Source organism: Neopsephotus bourkii, unplaced genomic scaffold, assembly GCF_033783945.1.
Source record: "Neopsephotus bourkii isolate Nb327-2 ecotype Australia unplaced genomic scaffold, CSIRO-AGI_Nbou_v1 NB_1268, whole genome shotgun sequence".
In the NCBI taxonomy this organism is placed as follows: domain Eukaryota; kingdom Metazoa; phylum Chordata; class Aves; order Psittaciformes; family Psittacidae; genus Neopsephotus; species Neopsephotus bourkii.
Window position 1 is genome coordinate 19,848 of NW_026901753.1, and position 19,685 is coordinate 39,532.

The 19,685-nt window shown below is 55.5% G+C and overlaps 2 protein-coding genes across 2 annotated transcripts; both read right to left on the bottom strand.

Moving 5' to 3' along the window:
* Nucleotides 1-1,698: 1,698 nt before the first annotated feature.
* On the bottom strand, nucleotides 1,699-4,758 carry LOC133218536 (acrosin-like). Its single transcript, XM_061365034.1, has 5 exons — nucleotides 4,679-4,758; nucleotides 4,176-4,376; nucleotides 3,377-3,642; nucleotides 2,836-2,984; nucleotides 1,699-2,058 (listed from the first exon to the last, which is right to left on the bottom strand). Exons 1-5 carry the CDS (start codon nucleotides 4,756-4,758, stop codon nucleotides 1,699-1,701), a joined length of 1,056 nt encoding a protein of 351 aa, XP_061221018.1.
* A 6,118-nt stretch (nucleotides 4,759-10,876) lies between these two features.
* LOC133218537 (uncharacterized) lies at nucleotides 10,877-12,830 on the bottom strand. The gene is given in 3 exon segments (XM_061365035.1): nucleotides 10,877-11,457; nucleotides 12,210-12,240; nucleotides 12,243-12,830. Coding segments are annotated over 3 exon segments (852 nt in total). The 5' UTR covers nucleotides 12,718-12,830; the 3' UTR covers nucleotides 10,877-11,111.
* Nucleotides 12,831-19,685: the final 6,855 nt, after the last annotated feature.

The window sequence follows — 19,685 nt, forward strand, 5'->3', positions numbered from 1 at the left end:
GTTACTGCTCTAATGTTTGGTCTGCCCAAGGACTTTGTGAGCCTCATGCTCTGCCAGGGAGGAGGGAAGCTGGGAGGAAGCAGGGACAGGACACCTGACCCAAACTGACCAAAGAGGTATTCCGTACCACAGCACGTCATGCCCGGGATGTAACGGGGAGTGACCCGGAAGGGCGAGGACTGCGGCTTTGGACTGGGTATCAGTCGGTGCTTGGTCGGGCTGGGGTGGCGATTTATCGGTCGGCGGGTGGAGAGGTGGTGTACTTTCTTCCCTTGGTGTTTCCTTTATCATTGCTACTATTGGTGTAGCAGCAGTGATCTGTGTTATACCTGAGTTACTAAACTGTTCTTACCTCAACCGGGGGGAGCTGCATTCTTTTCGATTCACCTCTCCGTCCCTCTGGGAGTAGGGGGAGGGAGGAAGGGGGGGAGTGAGTGAACGAGCTGCATGGCTGGGCTTAAACCACGACAGGATCTTAATGGGCTCTTAATAGGATCTTAATGGGGCCTTAATGGATCCTAACTGGATCTTAATGGGGTCCTAAAGGGGTCCTAATGTCATCCTAATGGGATATTAATGGGGTCCTAATTGGATCCTCATGGCAACTTAATGTGGTCTTAATGGATCCTAATGGGGTCCTAATGGCACCCTAATGGGATATTAGTTGGGTCCTAAAGGCATATTAATGTGATAAGAATGGAGTCCTAATGGGATCCTAATGGAGACTTAATAGGATCTTAATGGGGTCCTAATGGGATCTTCATGGGATCTTCGTGGGATGAGGGGTGAATAGGGACCCAGCCAGATGGACAAGGGTGAGCCCTGGCCCCAGTCCCTGCTCCTGCCACTGGGGACCCCAGTGCTGGCATTTGGGAGAGGTCCAAAGGGCCCTAATGGCATCCTAACAGGATATTAATTGGGTCCTAAAGGCATATTAATGTGATAAGAATGGAGTCCTAATGGGATCCTAATGGAGACTTAATGGGATCTTAATGGGGTCCTAATGGGATCTTCATGGGATCTTCGTGGGATGAGGGGTGAATAGGGACCCAGCCAGATGGACAAGGGTGAGCCCTGGCCCCAGTCCCTGCTCCTGGCACTGGGGACCCCAGTGCTGGCATTTGGGAGAGGTCCAAAGGGTGCTGGGATGGGTGTTGGGAGCTGGGACGGGTGCTTGGTGCTGGGATGGATACAGCCTTGAAGCTTGTGAGGTCCTAAGGGAAGATCCAAAGCCTGGAAGCGGGATGCTCCAGCTGGATGCAGAGATGGAGCAGAACCATGGAAGTTTGGGTTCTCCTTCATTATTTGGGTGTGGAGGGGAGGCTTCAGCATGGATTGGAGCTGGGGTGATGGGTTCCAACTCGAACAGGGAAGTTGAGGTTGGAGATAAGGAAGTGAGGCTGTCGGGACACTGAGATGGCTTGGATGGAGAAGGATGGATGGGGCTTGGAGCAACCTGCTCTAATGGAAGCTGTCCCCCCTCCCTCTTTATGCCATGCTTTAATGGTGGGGCAATATTAGACTTGATGCTCCTGAAGGTCTTTCCCAACCTGGTTGATTCCAGCTCCCGCTTCCCACTGTTCCCTGCCCTCCATCCCTCATTCCCATCCCTCCCCATGCACCAGGAGATGGGCAGGCAAAGCATCTTCTTTATGGGAAAATAAGGCAACTTTAGTGAAGCTCAAGTGAAGCCGCTCCTCAAGTCTTCTTCCCCCTTAGAGCCTGCAGCAGCTCCTGCACCTGACTGATGAATTCCCTCACCAGCCGGTATGGGAAGGAGCAGATGCCACTGATGCTGGAGGCTGTCGGAGCCGGCATCGTCTGCTGGATGGGAGCATGGGAGACATACTGGTCGCTCCATGTCAGGGGCGTTGTGGAGGCTCCCGCGGAGCGGAACATCCCCAGCTGGTGGAGGATCCAGTCATGGAAGTGCCGTGTGGAGGTGTAGACCCCCAGTTGCTTGGCCCTGGCACAGCCGCGGCCCCAGCTCATCAGCCCCACAACCCAGAAGAAGTTGGCACGGGTGTCCCGGCACATGAGGGGACCGCCGCTGTCACCCTATGGAGGAGAATCAGAGAGGGGATGAGGATGGGGATTGGTGGCCATGGCAATGCCTGAGGGGACCACCGCTGTCACCCTATGGAGGAGAATCAGAGAGGGGATGAGGATGGGGATTGGTGGCCATGGCAAAGCCTGAGGGGACCACTGCTGTCACCCTATGGAGGAGAATCGGAGACGATAAGGGTGCGGATGGGCGGCCATGGCAACACCGGAAGGGACCGCCACTGTCACCTTATGGAGGAAAACGGGAGAGGATGAGGATGGGCACGGGTCGCCATGGCAATGCGTGAGGGGACCACCGCTGTCACCCCATGGGGATGGAAGGATTCTCCATCATTTGCGTGTGGAGAGTGACCTTCAGCATGGATTGGAGCCGTAAGACTAGGAGTGATGGGTTCCAAATACAACAGGGGAGTTTGGGTTGGAGGTAAGGGGAAGTTGTTCACTATGAGGGTGGTGGGACACTGGGATGGGTTGGGTGGAGAAGGATGGATGGGGCTTGGAGCAACCTGGTCTAATGGAAGGCATCCGTGACCCTTGCTTAGAACTGGATGCTTTAAGCTCCTTCACAACCTAATTCATTCCATGAATTCATGCTCACGACATGGTTTAGTGGTGGAATCTCAGTGCTCTTAAAGCTCCATCCTCTATGGTTCCTGTGCGGGGATGTTGGACCAGGAGCTGGATGCGCTTCCAAAGCTGGGACAAAGGGGGATGCAGAGCAAGGCCCTGCAGATGGGAGAGGAGAAGAAAGACCCAGTGGCACATCCCTACCTGGCAGGTGTCGATGCCCCCCTGGGGGTACCCAGCACAGAGGTTGTGGCTCTTGATGGCCCCTCGGTACCACAGGCTGCTGTTGCAGACCTGGACGTTGATGAGGCGGACCTTGGCCTCCTGCAGGGCAGATGGGGACGATGCCCCCGCTGTGGGGACACAAAGGGGGTCAGGACTGGGGGTAGAAGGGATGGATTTGGGGGCATTTGGGGCTGAGAAGCTCCATGGGAGCCATAAACACCTCCCCCATGGCCTGGGCTGCATCCCCTTTGCTGATGCTGCATCCTCAACATAAGGAGGACATGGAGGGACCTTCAGCGATAGGGCAAGGGGTGAGGGGTTCCAACTGAACCAGGGATGCTCAGGTTGAAGAGAAGGAAGTGGTGGGAGACTGGGATGGGTTGGATGGAGAAGGTTGGGATGCTCCACCCCAGTCAGAGCAACCTCCAATAGACCTGGATGATCTTTACCCTCCCTTTCATCCCATTCCATGAATCCATGACCCAGCAATCCAAGGCCAACGGGGCCGTTGGGCACTCACTTCTGGCTTCCTTTGCGCCCCATCCGCTGATGAAGCACTCAGAGAGCTGGGATACCCTGAGTGTCGCATCGGGCAGGCAGGCGAGCTGCACGTGGTACCCGCACTGCACTGGCTGGTCCAGCTCCACCAAGGCGATGTCGAAGCCGTCGGAGGCCTTGGTGTAATACTCATGGACCACGACCTTCCGCATCCAACGTTTCTGGGTCTCTGAATTGGCCCAAGCCAGGTCCGTGATTCCAACCATCACGTACCAATCCGTGGTGAAGCTGGGAGGGAGTGGAAGAGCAGGGATTGGAGCAATAGGAAAAGGGGTGATGGGATCCGACGGAATTGCAGGTTGGAGACAAGGAAGGGATTCCCTATGAGGGTGCTGGGGCACTGGGATGGGGTGGATGGAGAAGGTTTGGATGCTCCATCCCTGACAGCACTCAAGGCCAGCTTGGAGCAAGCTGCTCTATGGAAGGCATCTCTGCCCATGGCAAGGGCTTGGAACTGGATGATCCCAAGCTCCTTTGCCACCCAACCCATTCCATGATCCATCCCATTCCATCCCGTTCCATTCCATCCCATCCTATTCCATTCTAATCCATTCTATGGAGAAGAGGGGTTGGAAGGAGCCACATTGCTTCTGCTTCCCAAAGGAAAGTGCTGCCCCAGCAAACCTTAGGCTCAAGGGATGTCAAGCTGGAAGTAGCCTTCTCCTGAGTGCTCTTCCCAGTGCATCCAGGATAGGGAAGGAGACGGGATGGGAGCTGCTCCTTGCCTATTCCCTATGGCTGGAATCCCTTCTCCCCCTTACTTTTGCCCGATGAAGCAGTGAGCGGCCGTGGGGACCCATTGGGGGGTGATGAGGGAGCCCCCGCAGATGTGCGAGAAGCCGGTGGCCGTGGGGAACTGGATGCTGACCATCCATGGCCAGGCGCCCTGGTGCGCATCCATGCCTCCGACAATGCGTGACATCCCATAGTAATCAGCCATGGGACGGGTACCGCAGGTCCCTCTGGAAGCAGAAGCCCAACACTTGATGGTTAGGAATGAAGAGCGAGCATCGTCCCACCCCACTGGGTGATGCAGGGACAAGGGACGCTATGGGGTGTCCCAAAGATGAGCATCATCCCACCCCCTAGGGTGCTGCAGGGACAAGGGACCCTATGGGGTGCCCCATAGCTAGGCTGTGCCACCACATGGGGTGATGGCGAAGAAGCGGGGTTCTCCCAGTCCCACCACCCCACTGGTGTGACCATGGTTGGAAGCAAGCAGCAGCACCTCTCTATGGAATACCCGGAGCCTGGTGCCACTCACCCACAGCTGTCCCAGGAGCCATGCACGAGCCAGGGCAATGACAGCACGATGAGGACATGGAGCAAAGCCATTGCTGCCATCAGCGCTGAGGGTGACACACAGGAGCTGCCACCACCACTGAGGATGACACCAAGATGCTGCCACCAAGGAGGTGCAACCAAGGAGCTGCTGCCACCAAGGAGCTGCTACCACCACTGTGCCCAAAGCGCAACTGCCCTAGGGTGCTGGATGCAGGTCCCTTGGTGCTGGGGCTGATGTCATAGAGAGGAAGGTTCCATGGGGGGGGGGCATGGGGGGTTCCATGGGGTGTTCCATGGGGAGATGGGGGGGGTCTGATGGGCTTGGGATGACTTGAATCCCTATGGGATGCTCTGGAGCTCTGTGGGATGCAGAAAATGGAAGCAAATGGGGGGCATCCAAAGATGGATGGGGGGGACACAAAGGTGGATGGGGGGACCCCAAAGGGCAATGGAAGCAGATGGGGAGCACCCAAAGGTGGATGGGGGTACTCCAAAGGGCAGTGGAAGCAGATAGGAGGCACCCAAAGGCTCAAACAGGCACATGGGAGCCCCCCAATAGGACCAGGAAGGTGCCCAAGGGACCACAAGGATGTGGGATGCAGGGAGCAGATGCAGCATCCCCATGGAGCAAGGTCCCTGGTGAGGATTTATCCCACATTGATCCCAAAACTGCTGCTTTTTGCTCCTCAAAAGCACCCAAAATCCAGGGAATTGGGGGGGGGGGGGGGTGGGGGGGAAGAAGAGCTTGGAAAGGGATTGGTGCAGAACGAATGGGGTTTGTGTGGTGTTCCTGGAAGTGGGCATGGTTGGATGGAGCTTGGAGCATTCTGCTCCATGGAAAGTGTCCTTGCCTATGGCAGGGGTTGGAGCTGGATGAGCTTTAAGGTGCCTTTAACCCAACCCATCCCATGATTCCATGACTCCATGACTCCATGATGCCACATCTCTGTGCTGCAGTGTGGATGTTCCCTGATGTAGGGATCTTAGGAAGGAGCTGGTGGCACAAGGGAGCTCCAGAGCATCCTGCAAGCAGAGCATCCCGTAGGGATTCACAGCATTCCATAGGGATTCAGAGCATCTCACAAGCAGGGCAGATGGGAACGATGCCCCCGCTGTGGGGACACAAAGGGGGTCAGGACTGGGGGGAGATGGGATGGATTTGGGGCTGAGAAGCTCAATGGGAGCCATAAACACCCCCCATGGCCTGGGCTGCATCCTCTTTGCTAATGCTGCATCCTCAACATAAGGAGGACATGGAGGGACCTTCAGCGATGGGACAAGGGGTGAGGGGTTCCAAGTGAACCAGGGATGCTCAGGTTGGAAAGAAGCGGCTAGTACTTTATACTGACTCATGGAGGGTGGCAAATGCCCTATTGTGGTGGTTGCAGCAATGGAAGCAGAGCAACTGGCAACACAGAGGCAAACCCACCTGGGATGCTGCACTGTGTCAAGATATCACTGCCCCGATGCAGAGCCTGGTGGTGAAGGTATACAATGTAGTTGCCCATGCACCCAAGAGTCGGGCCACTGAGGAACACCAGAACTACCAACAAGTGCATAAAGCTGCTGAGATTGAAGTGGCTCAGATGGACTTAGATTGGCAACATAAAGGGGAATTATTTTTGGCCCGGTGGGCCCATGACACTTCAGGCCATCAGGGCAGAGATGCAACAAAGAGATGGGCTCGTGATTGAGGGGTGGACTTAACAATGGACACTATTGCCCAGGTTATTCATGGGTGTGAAACATGTGCTGCAATTAAACAAGCCAAACGGTTAAAGCCTCTTTGGTATGGAGGATGATGGCTGAAGGATAAATATGGGGAGGCCTGGCAGATTGACTATATCACACTGCCTCCAACCCGCCGAGGCAAGCGCCATGAGCTTACCATGGTGGGAGCAACCACCACATGGCTGGAAACGTACGCTGTGCCCCACGCCACTGCCCGGAACACTGTCCTGGGCCTTGAGAAACAGATCCTGTGGGGACACGGCACCCCAGGGAGAGCTGAGTCAGACAATGGGACTCATTTCTGAATAACCTTACAGACACTTGGGCCAAAGAGCACGGCATTGAGTGGGTATATCACATCCCCTGCCATGCACCAGCCTCTGGGAAAATCGAAAGGTACAATGGGCTGTTAAAAACTACACTGAGAGCAATGGGTGGGGGAACCTTCAAGCATTGGGATACTCACTTACCACAGGCCACCTGGTTGCTCAACACCAGAGGATCTGCCACCAGGGCTGGCCCAGCCCAGTCACAACTTTTACATCCCAAGATTGATGTCCAGCAAAAGCCTCCTCCAGGATCCCAAGCAGCAGCGCCGGGCAGCCAGGCTGTTACCAGCAGTGCTTCCATCTGATCAGTAAAGACCTGTGTGCAAAGCACGGTGTCTGACACTGAGGGTCTTTCCTTGGTGGCTGTGAAATACACACTCAGCGGGGGATGAGCTCTGGTGGGGCAGGGCAAGAACACTGCAGGACAGAGGAGTTTCAGTCCTACTGAAGGGCAGCCCTCTCCCAGGGCTTTGCTAGAGCAGCTCGGCTGCAGCCCTGCTCTTGGTGGTCCCTGCACCTTCTGGTCTCTGGCAGTGTGCCCTGCCATGGCTGCACAGCTCTGCTGGGGAGGGTGGAGAGGAGAGGATGGAAGAGGAGAAGGAAGCACAGTGCTGGGCACCCAGGGCAACAGAGCTGCCAGGGCAGCACCCAGGGGCTTGTAGAGCCAGGGCCCTGTACCTGGAGGCCAGCTGTGTCAGAGGTGCACTGAGCAGTGCCCCAGGGACAATGAAACCCTAGGCAGGAAGCGTGCCTGGGCAGAGGGAAGCCATGGGGGGCAGCTTTTCGGTTGGGTAGCTTGGCTCTGCCAAAGCTGTGCTCGGGTTCTGGAGGCTTTTGTTCGACACTTGCTGGTTAGAACGGCAGCGGGGAGCTGAGGGGACATGGGGACACGTCTGAAAGTCCTCCCCAGACATGGGGGGGGCATAATGCCTGCCACTGGGGGCTTGAGAGCGGGCTGTGCAGGAGGAGGGAAGGAAGCCCGAAACTGCTGGCTCTTGGGCACCCACACCCTGCCCAGGCTCTGTGCGCTGGTGGCAGCGATGCTTCCTGAGCCCAGGCAGGTTGAACAGCACCGCCTGACATAGGGGCAGTCTGTTAATCCCCTGTGCACCATTTGTTCCCAAAAAGCCCTGATCCTGTGGGACTCTGACTTGGCCTACATAGAAGATACTCTAATGGCATGGCTTCCTTGAGGACAGTGTCCAGACAGAGCTCTCCCCTTCTGCAAACTGCAGAGAAACAGCATCACACCACTGCTACAAGTCCTTGGGACAGCCAGAACTGATTAAATCGACTGCAGGTGGGGAAAGTCACAGAGAAAGAGAAAACCTTCCTGGGGCAGGATTGCAACTGCACAAGTCACAGCTTCCTCTCCCCTGTGAGAGGAGCAGCTTCATTTCATTTTCTTTTTTCCTCTCTGAAAGGACACAAAAGTTGTTCCAGCTGCTGTGTCTGGAACTGAGGTACCAAGAGACACCTTCCAAGCAAAGGCCCTGTGTTGAAGCACCCTCAGGAAGGATGAAGTGTGTGTGAAGGGGGGGCTGTAGGGTAGGATGATGCTTCATCCTCAGCTGGAAACTTGGACAACAGCACCAGGCGCTTTCTGGGATGTTTGAGTGTTTAATAAGAGAGAGAGGAAGGTTTGTGGGTGAAAAATGGAGCCTCCTGGTCCCGCAGGGTCAGCGAGTGGCCCTGCTGCTGGCCCGGCTCCTTTGGCCACTGCTGGTGTCGCCTTGGATCATCAGTGGCGGGGCCGCTTCTTGGGGGGTGCAGCGGAGTCTTCAGAGCTGCTGCTCTTCCGCTTGGAGCCGGCCCTTCCCCAGCGGGGAGCAGAGGCCCCGGGCACAGCCTGCCCTGGCTCCTGCTGTGCCTCTTCCTGCTCCGCTGGGATGGGAGCGGGGACGCAGGCAGGACCCCCCTGCACGGCAGCGGTCGAGGTGCTCGGGAGCGCGTCTGCGTCCGCTGCAGCAGCGCTGCCGGAGGGGGCTGCTCTGGGCACAGGGGTCCCCAGCGTGCAGGCAGTGGGGCTGGGGCTGGGCTCGGGGCGGTCAGAGTGGGTCACGCTGGTGGTGACGGTCCACTCACCTCTGTGCTGGCTGCCGGAGGAGGTGATCCTCACCACGAGCTTGCCCTTGCGTCGCACATGGCACGCCCTCCAGCTGGTGCTGGCCACAGGGCTGCCCTCCTGCCACCAGCTGAACTCAGACCAGCACTCGCTGGCTCTGGGGCTCTTCCCCAAGCCGCTGCCAGCACAGGAGTCCTCGCGGATCATGAGTTTCAGCACTTCTTCCGCGCACTCCTCTGTGGCCTCCAGGAGCCTTCGCACGAACCTCGACGTGTGGCTCCGCAGGTCGGGGCGCAGCACCGCATCCAGGAAACCTTCATCCAGGCCGTAGGCGGGCAGCGCGTCCAGGATCATGCGTGTCATCAGGTATGCCTTCAAGCTGCGCCCGCCAAAGAACCGCTTCATCTCCTGAAAGACCCAGGCCTGCAGCAAGAGCAGCAGCTGAGGGTACTTCCGGAAAAGGAACACCCAGGCAGAGGCTGGGAAGCCCCCCACACACTGTGCATCCATAGCACAGGGTTGGTGCACCCCGGGTGCTGCTGGCACCGGCAGTCCAGAAAGACCTTCCTCTGGGGCGCTGAGTGATGCTGCTGCACGTGCTCCTCTGAGAGCTCCTCAGAGCCGTCTCCCACAGCAACTGCCCTATGGGAGTACCTGGGTGGAATATGAGCAGGGCGAGCAGCAAGGTCACAATGGGGGGGACGTCACAGGGCGTGGCTGGGGTCGTCACAGGGCGTGGCTGGGGGCTGTCGCCATGGGCTCTCCATTGTATTTGCCACTGCTTCATCCTCAGCTGGAAGCTTGGACAGCAGCGCCAGACGCTTTCTGGGATGTTCAAGTGTTTAATAACAGAGAGAGGAAGGTTTCTGGGTGCAAAATGGAGCCTCCTGGTCCCGCAGGGTCAGCGAGTGGCCCTGCTGCTGGCCCGGCTCCTTTGGCCACTGCTGGTGTTGCCTTCGAGCATTACTGGTGGTGTGATGTCTTTGCGGGTGCAGAGGAGTTCTTGGAGCTGCTGGTCTTCCTCTTGTGAGGGCACTGGGTTTGGTGTATTCAACCCAGTAGACCATTTAACTTCTTGGTAGCAAGGGCGTATTGCCATCTTCCTTTCAATTTTGTGTCCGCCAGGACCCTCGCATCCTATTCTGCAAAGCTGCTTTCCAAACAGTTATTCCCCAACATTTCCTGGTTCATGGAGCTTTTCATTCCCAGGTACAGCTCCTTGCACTTGGCTCTTGTTAAACCTTTGCAGTTCTTGTCAGCCTATTTCTCCAGCCTGTCGAGAAGGAGATGTAAGGGAAGGGAAGCAGGAGTATTAACAAAGAAGCAGGAGTTACCCATTTCTTTTGTCTCCACTTTGCTCTTTAGAGTCGAGGTAAAAACTGTCTTGGCTGGAAAGACGGAGAGAGCAGCCTGCGTGCTGGTGAGTGGCCCAGAGGCTCCAGCTCTGGTGATGGGTGATGCATGCTGGTGGAGCCCGAGGGCAGGCTAACCCGGGTGTAAGCACTGCCAGGGGCAATTATAGCTTGAAGGATGGAGTAAAATGTGCGTGGCTTCCAGTCGACTATTCCATCGTCACTCAGGTCAAGCACCTCTTATCTCAGAAGGGAGTTATGAGTGGTGACGGATGCAGGAGCCAGCCCTTGGCGTGTGCGTTGAACACTACTTTGGGAGTCTTATTGCACCCCTTGAGCTCACCTGCAGCTGCACACTCTGTGCCCCTTGGGTTGCTCCCAAGAGAGGAGCCGTGAGGGGCCATCTCCTGCCTCTAGAGTTTCACTTGCCCCCAGCATCCTCAGGAACACAAGGGTTGGGGGGCTCTAAGATCATCCTTTTTCCCCCCTTGACCCTTTCGTTTCTGGGGCCCTGGGCGCAGGCTGCATCTAGCCCCTGAAGGAATAAAGCCCCTTCACGCAGACACAGCTGAAGGAAGAAGCTATGCACTGCAACACCTTCAGGTCTACAACTGTGGCTCCAGCTCTTCAAGCTCCTCCAATGCTGAACCCAGCATCAGCCTTTCAGAGCACAGGGCAGAGCTTTTTCCTTCCACTGAGGGTTCAAAGATAACCTCAGAGCAGAAGTAAATTCGGCTTCCTACACCTTTGGATTTCCAACACACTTGAAGTTTCTTCTGGAGGAAGTTAGAGGTCGAACACTAGGTGTTCCCAGCCCCTCTGCTTCTGAGGATCCTCACTGCAGCCACTGAGAAGATCTTTCTCCTCTCCTCTAGCTGGGCCTAACCTTCCTCTGAGGCAGGGTTTGAGCTACACATTTCTGCCTTACCTGGAAGCTCATATTCTTTTACAAGAGGAGGAACACATCCCCCTCACAACAGATGCCAGTACTGTAATACAGGCCACCTTAGAAGACCTGCGAAGAAAGCTGCAGTATGTGGAGCTTGCCTGAAGCAGCCACCTCAGTGGCAGCAAGCACATCCAAAGGACCATGCTTCCCTCCCTGCACAAAACCCAGGCGAGTCTCCCAGCTCCAAGCCCTACCTTGCCTGGCTTCAGTTTGACCCAGGGTTCATTCTCTGGTCTCTGGAGCTCAGTGGTGAGGGTGCGGTGAGCAGCGTCCCAGCGGTGCACAACGTCGTAGGGCGCCGTGTTGATGAGAGCACGAGCGTAGCTGTTGTATCTACAAGCAAAGAAGAGGTCAGAGACTGCCCCCGTGGCTCCAGGGGCACAGCCAGGTATTCCCACAGGGAACCGCAGGAGCCTGGGGGATGAGGCAGTGTTTAAGGGAAGCCAGAGAGAGGACAGGAGAGGTTACACTGCAAGTGCAGGACTGTCAGGAGAATACCCAGCACTGGGAGCAAGGAGTATGCTACCAAGTGCAAAAGTGTTCGTGCTGGTGTCCCATGGAAGGATGTGCCACAGCAAAGGGTGAGGCCACAGGCTGTCAGAATTAAAGTGCAAAGCAGTGCTGGACAGGCTCCTGCACTAAGCCAGGCTGGAGCTGCAGAAAGCAGCCCAAATTTCCTTTGGAAGGGCTGAATCCTACTGCCTCTCAAACGAATGGAGATGGAGGCATGGAGGTGAAGTGAGGAAGAGAGGAGTGAAAAGCCAGAGCTCAGCACTGACACCCATCCTTGTATGGGTGCCTCTGACACCTCCTCTAAAGCAGCAGTGCACAGCCCAGGAAGAAACCTGGGCTGTTCCTGTGGCTTCACTGCTGCCCCTCAAATAGAGATTGTTTTTTCATAGAACCACAGCCTGGTTTGGATTGGAAAGGACCTTAAAGGTCATCCAGTTCCAAGCCCTGTCCCAGGCAGGGACACCTTCCACTAGAAGGTGCCATTTTAGTTTAGGGTATCTCCTGAAAATCCTCCACTCTCTGCCACAATCCCCTCTCCTCCCCATTGGCAAGAGGCCTCACATGGGTGTTACCTGAGGAGATAAAGCTCCTTCTTCAGGGGCAGACACTGAGAACTGGCCCAATTCCAATCACGGGGTTGTGACAGTCTCCCACATTCTTGACATCCTCCTGCTCCAGCGGGACCTTGGGGAGCATCTCCAGTTGGTCTGGGGAGCGCTGGAGAACCTGCTCTGCCGCACAGAAACCATCCACCAGCAGCATCCACCCGCTCGTGCCCTTGTGCTTCAGGCACTGGAACACTTGGATGCTGCATGGGCAAGAGAAACCAGAGCATGAAGACACTTGGGCTGCCTGTCCCGGGGCCAGAAGGTGCTCCCCATCAGGTGCAGGTGCATGCAACCACCCTTCTGGTTTCACTGAGGCCTGCCAGGGAACGGAGACAGACCAGCAGTTAACAGCTCTGCCTGCCACCTCTTCAGGCCTAATCTCCACCATCTCAGAACAGGAGGACAGTAAAGAAATGCTGGTTGTACTGTTGAAGTTGTCGGGAAGTACAAGGGTGTCCAGGGTGACTCTCATTCAAAGGCACATACATTATGGTCTCCTAACAAGGCAACACATTAAAGGCCCTTTGGAAAGCCTGGAGGAGTCTCCAGCGAGCATCTTGCCCACAGGCACATCCCTCCCTAGTGGGAAACCATCCAACTCAGCTCCTGTCCTACCATTACTGCTCGGAAGCTTCTCTTTCCCTCTGTCCAAGCAAGGCGGCATTGCGCTGTTAGAAGCAAACACCCAGGAGCTGCCTCCAGCCCCCTTCCCTGTTAGAGAATGAACTGTTACCCTCTGGGAAAGCCTTGATCTTCTGCTCTCCCTTCAGGGCCTCTGAACCCAGTCCCACAGCAGGGGACGGAGCAGCACCTCCCACCTCCACAGTCACCAGCACCTTTTCACCTGGGTGCTCCATTCACCCTTACAAAGGCAGTGCAGGAGCACTGGAGCAAAGGCCACTCTCTGCCTCCAAGGCAACAACCTCCTCCTGCAGCTCAGGACTCAGAGGAAGCCACTTTTCTGGGCAGGGGCTTTGGTACCTCAGGAGCTGGATAATGTTGCAGTCTTTCCCACAGCCTGGGGGTTTTCCATCCTTTACCCTTGGCAGTAACTTAACCTGAGACTTGTCAGGTTTCAGCCAAAGCAGCGGGCAGGAAGCAGACATTGAAATGAACACATCTTTCTTGAAAAACACCTCATTTCACTTAGAAACAGGTCAAAGACTCAAGCATTTTGGAAGCAAGACTGGAAGAGGCTGGCAAGAAAGGATTTCTGGCAGAGACGGGGGCTCAGGAAAGCCAGAAATCCATGTTCTTCCTGCACAACTCTGGCTTTGCAGAGCTACAAGCATTCATGGTTAGCCCTCCTAATGAAGCCCAGGTTGCCTTTGCTTGATGCACTTCAGCTGGCTGCAGATGGAAGGTTCCCTACCTGACGGGAATCCTTCCAAGTGAAAGGTACAAAAAGCTGATGAGTTCTACAGTTCTGGCACTCATGGCAACTGTCAAACCAAGGAAGCCCCTGAGCGGCACGACCAGCACCTGCCTGCACCCACCCACCACCAAGCCCACTTCCCTTCTCAGGATCTTGCGTTTTCAGCCACCTTCCCCCCTACAACATGCACAGAAGGAGACAGACAGAGGGGCAAGAGTGCTCAGGGGCTAAGGGTACCTGGAGCAAAAAGCTGCCTGGATATTCCTTGGAACCCCTCCTTTCTATTTGTTTCTACTCATTAGAAGCAATCCCTCCTCTCTCAGTGGCATAAGGCACGTTAAAGTGTTCCTGCAGCTTGGACAAGACTTGAAACACAAAGCCTATCCTGCCACGCTGTTGGGCTGTTTGAAACACAGCAGAAACAAACTGGTTCTGATCTACCTGGCTCCCAGGGCCAGGGCTGCCCTCCTAACCTTCCAAGCCATAACCAGAAATGCCTCTCTTTGCAAAGCTCTGCTCTTCCCAGTTCCTCCTGTCTGCACTGTCACAACAGTCACCACACTCTCCCGGGGCAGCTCCACAGCCTCATGATCCAGACTCTCACGCAGGAAGGGGCAGATCCCACCCAGAACCAGCTCAGTTCAAGCCCAGTGGCCAGAGTGTTAGCATAGGAACAGACACATAACCACCGGACTGGTTATATGAGGTGCTTTATTGCAGCGCTGGGAAACCAGGGGTACGCACCCAAATCTGGTTTCAACCTCGTCACATCGTGTCCACAATTTATACACTATTCAATACAGATTACATCATTAACTAATACATATGCATTAAGGATTACCACATCAATCTATTAGGACATCAGGCTCCTCTGCACTTGCGCAGCCCCCTCTGGTGGTCGTCCTGATGAAGTAAGGAGTCTTCCTCGGATGAAGTAAGAAGTCTTCCTCAGGTCGTCCTCTTCACCTTTCCCTTACTGGGACATATCCCAACTCTTCTGTGGATGCTAGCACTTTCTTATCAGTTTCTGGTATGCTTTTTGACTTTCTTAAGTCTAGGTTCTACCTGGGTATAGCTCCACAGTACATTCCTTCCCACACTCCCTGTAACCATGTATGGTTAGGTTAGTTTCTGTTGCTAAAAACTACAGTTACAGGATGGTACAGAGTTACAGGATGGCACAGGCACAGTTATTGCTAAATCTGCAGAACAGCTAAAATTTAGAACAGCAAAGCTCCAGCCGCATATAAAGGCCTTCTATTAATTCATAAACCTTTACAATAGAAAATATAACTATTTCTACTATGCTTTCTTCTATTATTATTACTATATGTTTATCCCATCACAAAACTCCACCCTTCCTTAACATCAAAAGAGGGGAGTTTTATGATAGAACAACCACACAAAGTTACAGAGAAATAAACAAAGTTACAAAGAAAAACTTTACTATTCTCTAACAAGAGGCTGTGGAAGACCCAGACCTTTGCTTTGCAAACCAGACCCCAGTGCACGACACACAGGACAAGGCAGCAGCACCTTCCCAAAGAACTGAGCAGTCTGCCCTTCACAGCTCCTGACAAAGCTGTCAGTGCCATTCCCTGTTACCTCATCAAGCTGATCCTTTCTGCCACCATTGCTGTGGCCTCTTGGCTGGGTGCAACATTCATTCTCCACAAAAGCGATGCCACAAAGCAGGAAGTCCTGCAGGAATTCCTTCATCCCTGCATCCATCTCCCTGCATTGCCGCTGGGCTCAAACCAACCTGTGAAACACCAGGCACTGAAGATACTCACGTCTCTACCCAAAAAGGGCTGTCGAGGAGGGGGAGGAAACACAGCCACACATTTAAGACCGAGACACGATACAGCAACAGCAACTGTTTAAAATCTGCTTAGGGCCAGATCTCTTCCCAGAACAGCTACTGATTTAGAGACAAGGCTGCCCTCTCCCAGCACACCTCAGGCCAGGATCCTCCCTCCAAGCAGGGCTGGTGGTCCAGAAACCATGGAGCAGGCATTTTGCTACCTACAGGTGAGGAAGAGCGTGGTCTCACCCCCTCGCACAGCCTTAGGTCCACGCTGGCTGTGTCCAGGCTGCACTGGTTGGTCTTGGCATTGCAGCAGGAGGCGGAGCGGCAGTGGTCCTGCAGGCACACAAAGTCCAACCGTATCAGCGTGCTGGCTTACCTGAGCTCTGCAGAGGAGGCCGGGCTCAGAGCTGCACTGGTGCCAACAGGCAGAACCACCTCCCAGGACTGAGCCCACACGTTAGGATCCCAATGACAGGGGATGCCTGTCAGACACCACCAACAGCGCCCAGAGAAGCCTTGAATGAAAGCTTCCCAAGAGTTCCTAAACGTGAGAGGAGCTGCAGCAACCCCAGAGGGTTTACATTCTGCCTTCATATTCAATCAGAGACAACAGCTCTCCCGACTGGAATCTCTAAACCCCGTCCCCAGGTGCCACATCTACACATCTGTTCAACCCTGCAGGGATGGTGACTCCACCGCTGCCCTGGGCAGCCTGTTCCAGGCTTGACAACCCCTTCAGTGAACAAACTGCTCCTAATCTCCAGTCTAAACCTGCCCTGGTGCAACCTGAAGCTGTTTCCTCTTGTCCTGTCACTTGTTCCTTGCGAGAAGAGACCAAACACTGCTGTGAAGCCCCTGAAACTCCTTAGAGATGCTGACTGAGCGGCAACACCCTGAAAGACTCCCGGATTCTTGCTACAGACAGAGGAACTGGGGCACCAGAGAGCTTACACAGCCCAAGGCAGAGTTACCAGGCACCTGAAGACACACCGCAGCACTTGCTCTTCCCTTTGGTGGTCTCCAGACAGGCAGAAGACGAGGTTTTGTAGAACAGCCAATGCTCAGTCCTGGAAGAACACTTTCCAGCACACACACTGAAAATTCAATACAGCAAGCTCAACCAAATGAAGAAAAGCCATAGCGAGAGAAAAGCAGGACTTGGCTAAGTTCTAAAGCCAATACACACCATAAAGAAAGAACTTCAGTCCCTGAACCAAGCACTACGACTCACAAAGCATCAGCCTGTTCTTTAGGATGCACAGGAGGGGAGGCTCTGCCCAGGTTTTGGTATCAAGAAACCCCAACAGGGAAAGGAAAAGAGCAGCCGCCTTGTTTGCCCACGCCTGGTGTCCTCACACAGGACCCAGAGCTCACCTCCAAATCCCTTTCGCAAGTGGCCTCTGCCCAGGGCAGCTCAGCCCTGGTTCCATCTTTTGTCACGTGTTCCTTTTATCTCATCTTCTCCCAGTATCAAAACTCACCAGAGAACACACAGGGGCAATGGTGAGTGACCCAGATACTGAACCTCATCACTGAGACCTCCTGCTCCTCTGCTGTCCTTGCCGGAAACAGACACCACCAAGAGCGCCCAGAGAAGCCTTGAATGAAAGCTTCCCAAGCGTTCCTAAACGTGAGAGGAGCTGCAGCAACCCCAGAGGGTTTACATTCTGCCTTCATATTCAGTCAGAGACCACAGCTCTCCCGACTGGAATCAGGTATGGGCACAGCCAGCTCTTCCCCTCACCTTTATGCTTTTATCACCTTTATCCTGCCCCAGAGCCCACCAGGCAGTGGATGAAAGCCAGGAGCAGGCTCAGACCCCCCGAGAGCAGGAGGAAACACTCCAGTGTGTTGTGAGCTGAGGAATTCCCTTGAGAGGGAGGCCAAGAGACAGGTAGTGAGGGGGGGAGTGTGATAAACACATGAATGTACTGGCTTTCGCAAATCAGAGGTGTTGCTGTGTGGATATAACTGTATGAGCTCACAAAGATTGCTAAAGACACAAGATTAAACAACAAGTTGAAAATGGGCACAACTCTTGAGCAAAACGGAGTCACATAGCAAAAGAATTTGTAAAGGTAAAAGAAAGGGGGGAGGGGGGGCTTGATATGAGAAAAGCTAGTGCCTGGAAAACATAGGGTTATGTTTCTCACTGAGCATTCCTGAGCACTCAGCTGCTGACACTCACGCACCCCTGTCCACGGCTGGAGCCTCTGGCTAAAGCAAAGGGTTCTGACCCACCAGCAACATGAGATTTCAGCAGCACAACAAGCCTTGGGCTTGAGAGAGAGAGAGAGAGAGAGAGGAAAAGGAAATGCATTGTCTTGGGGAGGCAGCCTGAGCAATAGTGTGCAAGCCTCAGGCAGGGGAGCTCGGAAAAGACCTTTAAGATCCTCAGGCTGAACCGTTCCCAGCACGGCCGAGGCCACGGCTGACACCAGCGAGCGCCGCTACTGCAGCAACGGGGAAAGCAGCTGAAGAGCGGAGCGCTGCAGAGGCTGGGACAGAGCTGCTGCCCCGGGAGGAGCAAAGGGGCCGAGCCAGGGGCTGAGCCCCTCGCTGGGAAGCAGCTCCTGGGCAGCCACCGCGTTAGGGCTGAGCGCTCAGGACCCAGAGTCCCCTCCAGCCCTCCCCCGCGGGCACCGCTCGGAAACTCAGAAGCCCTTAAAGGCACCCCAGACCCGGCAGCTCCATCCACAGCGGCTGCGCTGCCCTGGCAGCCAAGGCAAGAACCTGCTCGCCCGACGCTCAGCAGCGAGCGCCGGCTCCAGACCCCGCTTCCCGCAGCCTCCTGCTCGGAGCTCCTCCGCTGCCTCCAGCGAAGCCTTCGTGGGCGCAGCCGAACGCGAGCAACCTCCGCGTCGTTTCCCGCCCCGCAAAGAGCCGGCTCTGGGGGCACCTCCCCGGACACCTCCCGCAGCTCGCTCCTGTTCGTGGCCGCGGCCACTGCCCCCGCCCCGCCCCGCAGGGGTTGTGTTTGCTGCGGGCGGGAGCGCACGGGCGCTGCCGGAGCTGCCGCGGCCGAAAGCTCCGGTCCCTCCTCGGCAGGGGCTGAAGCCTCGAGCCCCGCGTGTGCCCGGGGCACGGCCGTTACCTGCGCTGCGGCGAGGAGAGGTGGAGGGAGGCCGCGGCGGGGCCCGGGCGGCTGCAGCGGTCCCAGGGGCGCTCCGCGGCTCCTCCCGGACTCGGTCCCGGCCCCACCGGAGCGGACGCGCTCCTCAGGAGCGTCTGCGCAGCGCCCGCGGGACGCCGAAGCCTCCGGAGCGGGTCCCGCCGGTCTCGAGCGGCGCAAACCGCGCGGCTACGACGCCGAGCTCCGGGCCCTGCGGCGGCTGCGAGCCCGGCTACAGCCCCTCTGGTACCATAAAGACGCAGGCCTGTGGCCAGAGCATCGCACGTGTACCATAGAAAGGCAGCTAGAGCGCACCTTCTACCATAGAGAGGCGCGCCTGCGCCCAGAGCGCCGCACGCGTACCACAGAGAGCCGGGCGCTGTGCTGGCAGCGCGGTGTCTCCGTTCGGGGCCCGTCTGTCCCGCGGGCATGCGTCGCCACTGCCCGGGGGGTGTTTCCGTCTGGAGGCGCGCTGCTCCGCGCTCACCTGCGGGCGGTGGTACGGGCCCGAGCTCGGCGGTGCCACCCTTGGAGCATGGTCTTAGAACCCCGGACTGGTTCGGGTAGAAGGGACACCTTCCACTAGAGCCGCTTGCTCCAAGCCCCTGTGTCCAACCTGGCCTTGTGAGGTATATAGGAATGATTCCTGTCAGCAACTTAGGAGTCCTTGCCAGCATTGCACTTTGGGTGGAATCAAAAATAATGTGTAAAATGTATACAAATGATCAGATTTAGATGTTCCTGTCAATACAATGATGAAAGGGAAGAAGAAACAAAGGAATAATCTTTCCTAATCAAACACTTTGTTACTTTAAGGGGTACTTTGTTTAACTACTTGAATGTCTCAAACGCTTTGCTGATTACAGAGGTACTTTGTTTAACTGCTTGAATGCCTTGAGGGGGTTAGGTAATCAAGAGATACCTTCTGTTACAGGATGAGCTGAAACTTGTGTATTGAATAAGTAACTATATAAGAAATGGAACTGAGGGGCGCCTAAGATGGTGGTTAAGCTTGTGACAGACATCCCCTGTTAATGGGGGATTGCCAAGGAATTCAGTAACTTTTTAACAAGTTTCTTCACCCAAAGGTAAGACCCCAGCAACAGGAGGAGAACAATGAAAAGGAACCACGTTGATATTCGG

Excerpts from the sequence above, each read along its gene's own strand:
- LOC133218536 (XM_061365034.1), bottom strand. The coding sequence starts at position 4,758 with ATGGCAGCAATGGCTTTGCTCCATGTCCTCATCGTGCTGTCATTGCCC. Across the intron at positions 4,377-4,678 it reads GGCTCCTGGGACAGCTGTGG|AGGGACCTGCGGTACCCGTC; the intron begins GTGAGTGGCACC and ends TTCTGCTTCCAG. Across the intron at positions 2,059-2,835 it reads GGGGCATCGACACCTGCCAG|GGTGACAGCGGCGGTCCCCT; the intron begins GTAGGGATGTGC and ends TCTCCTCCATAG.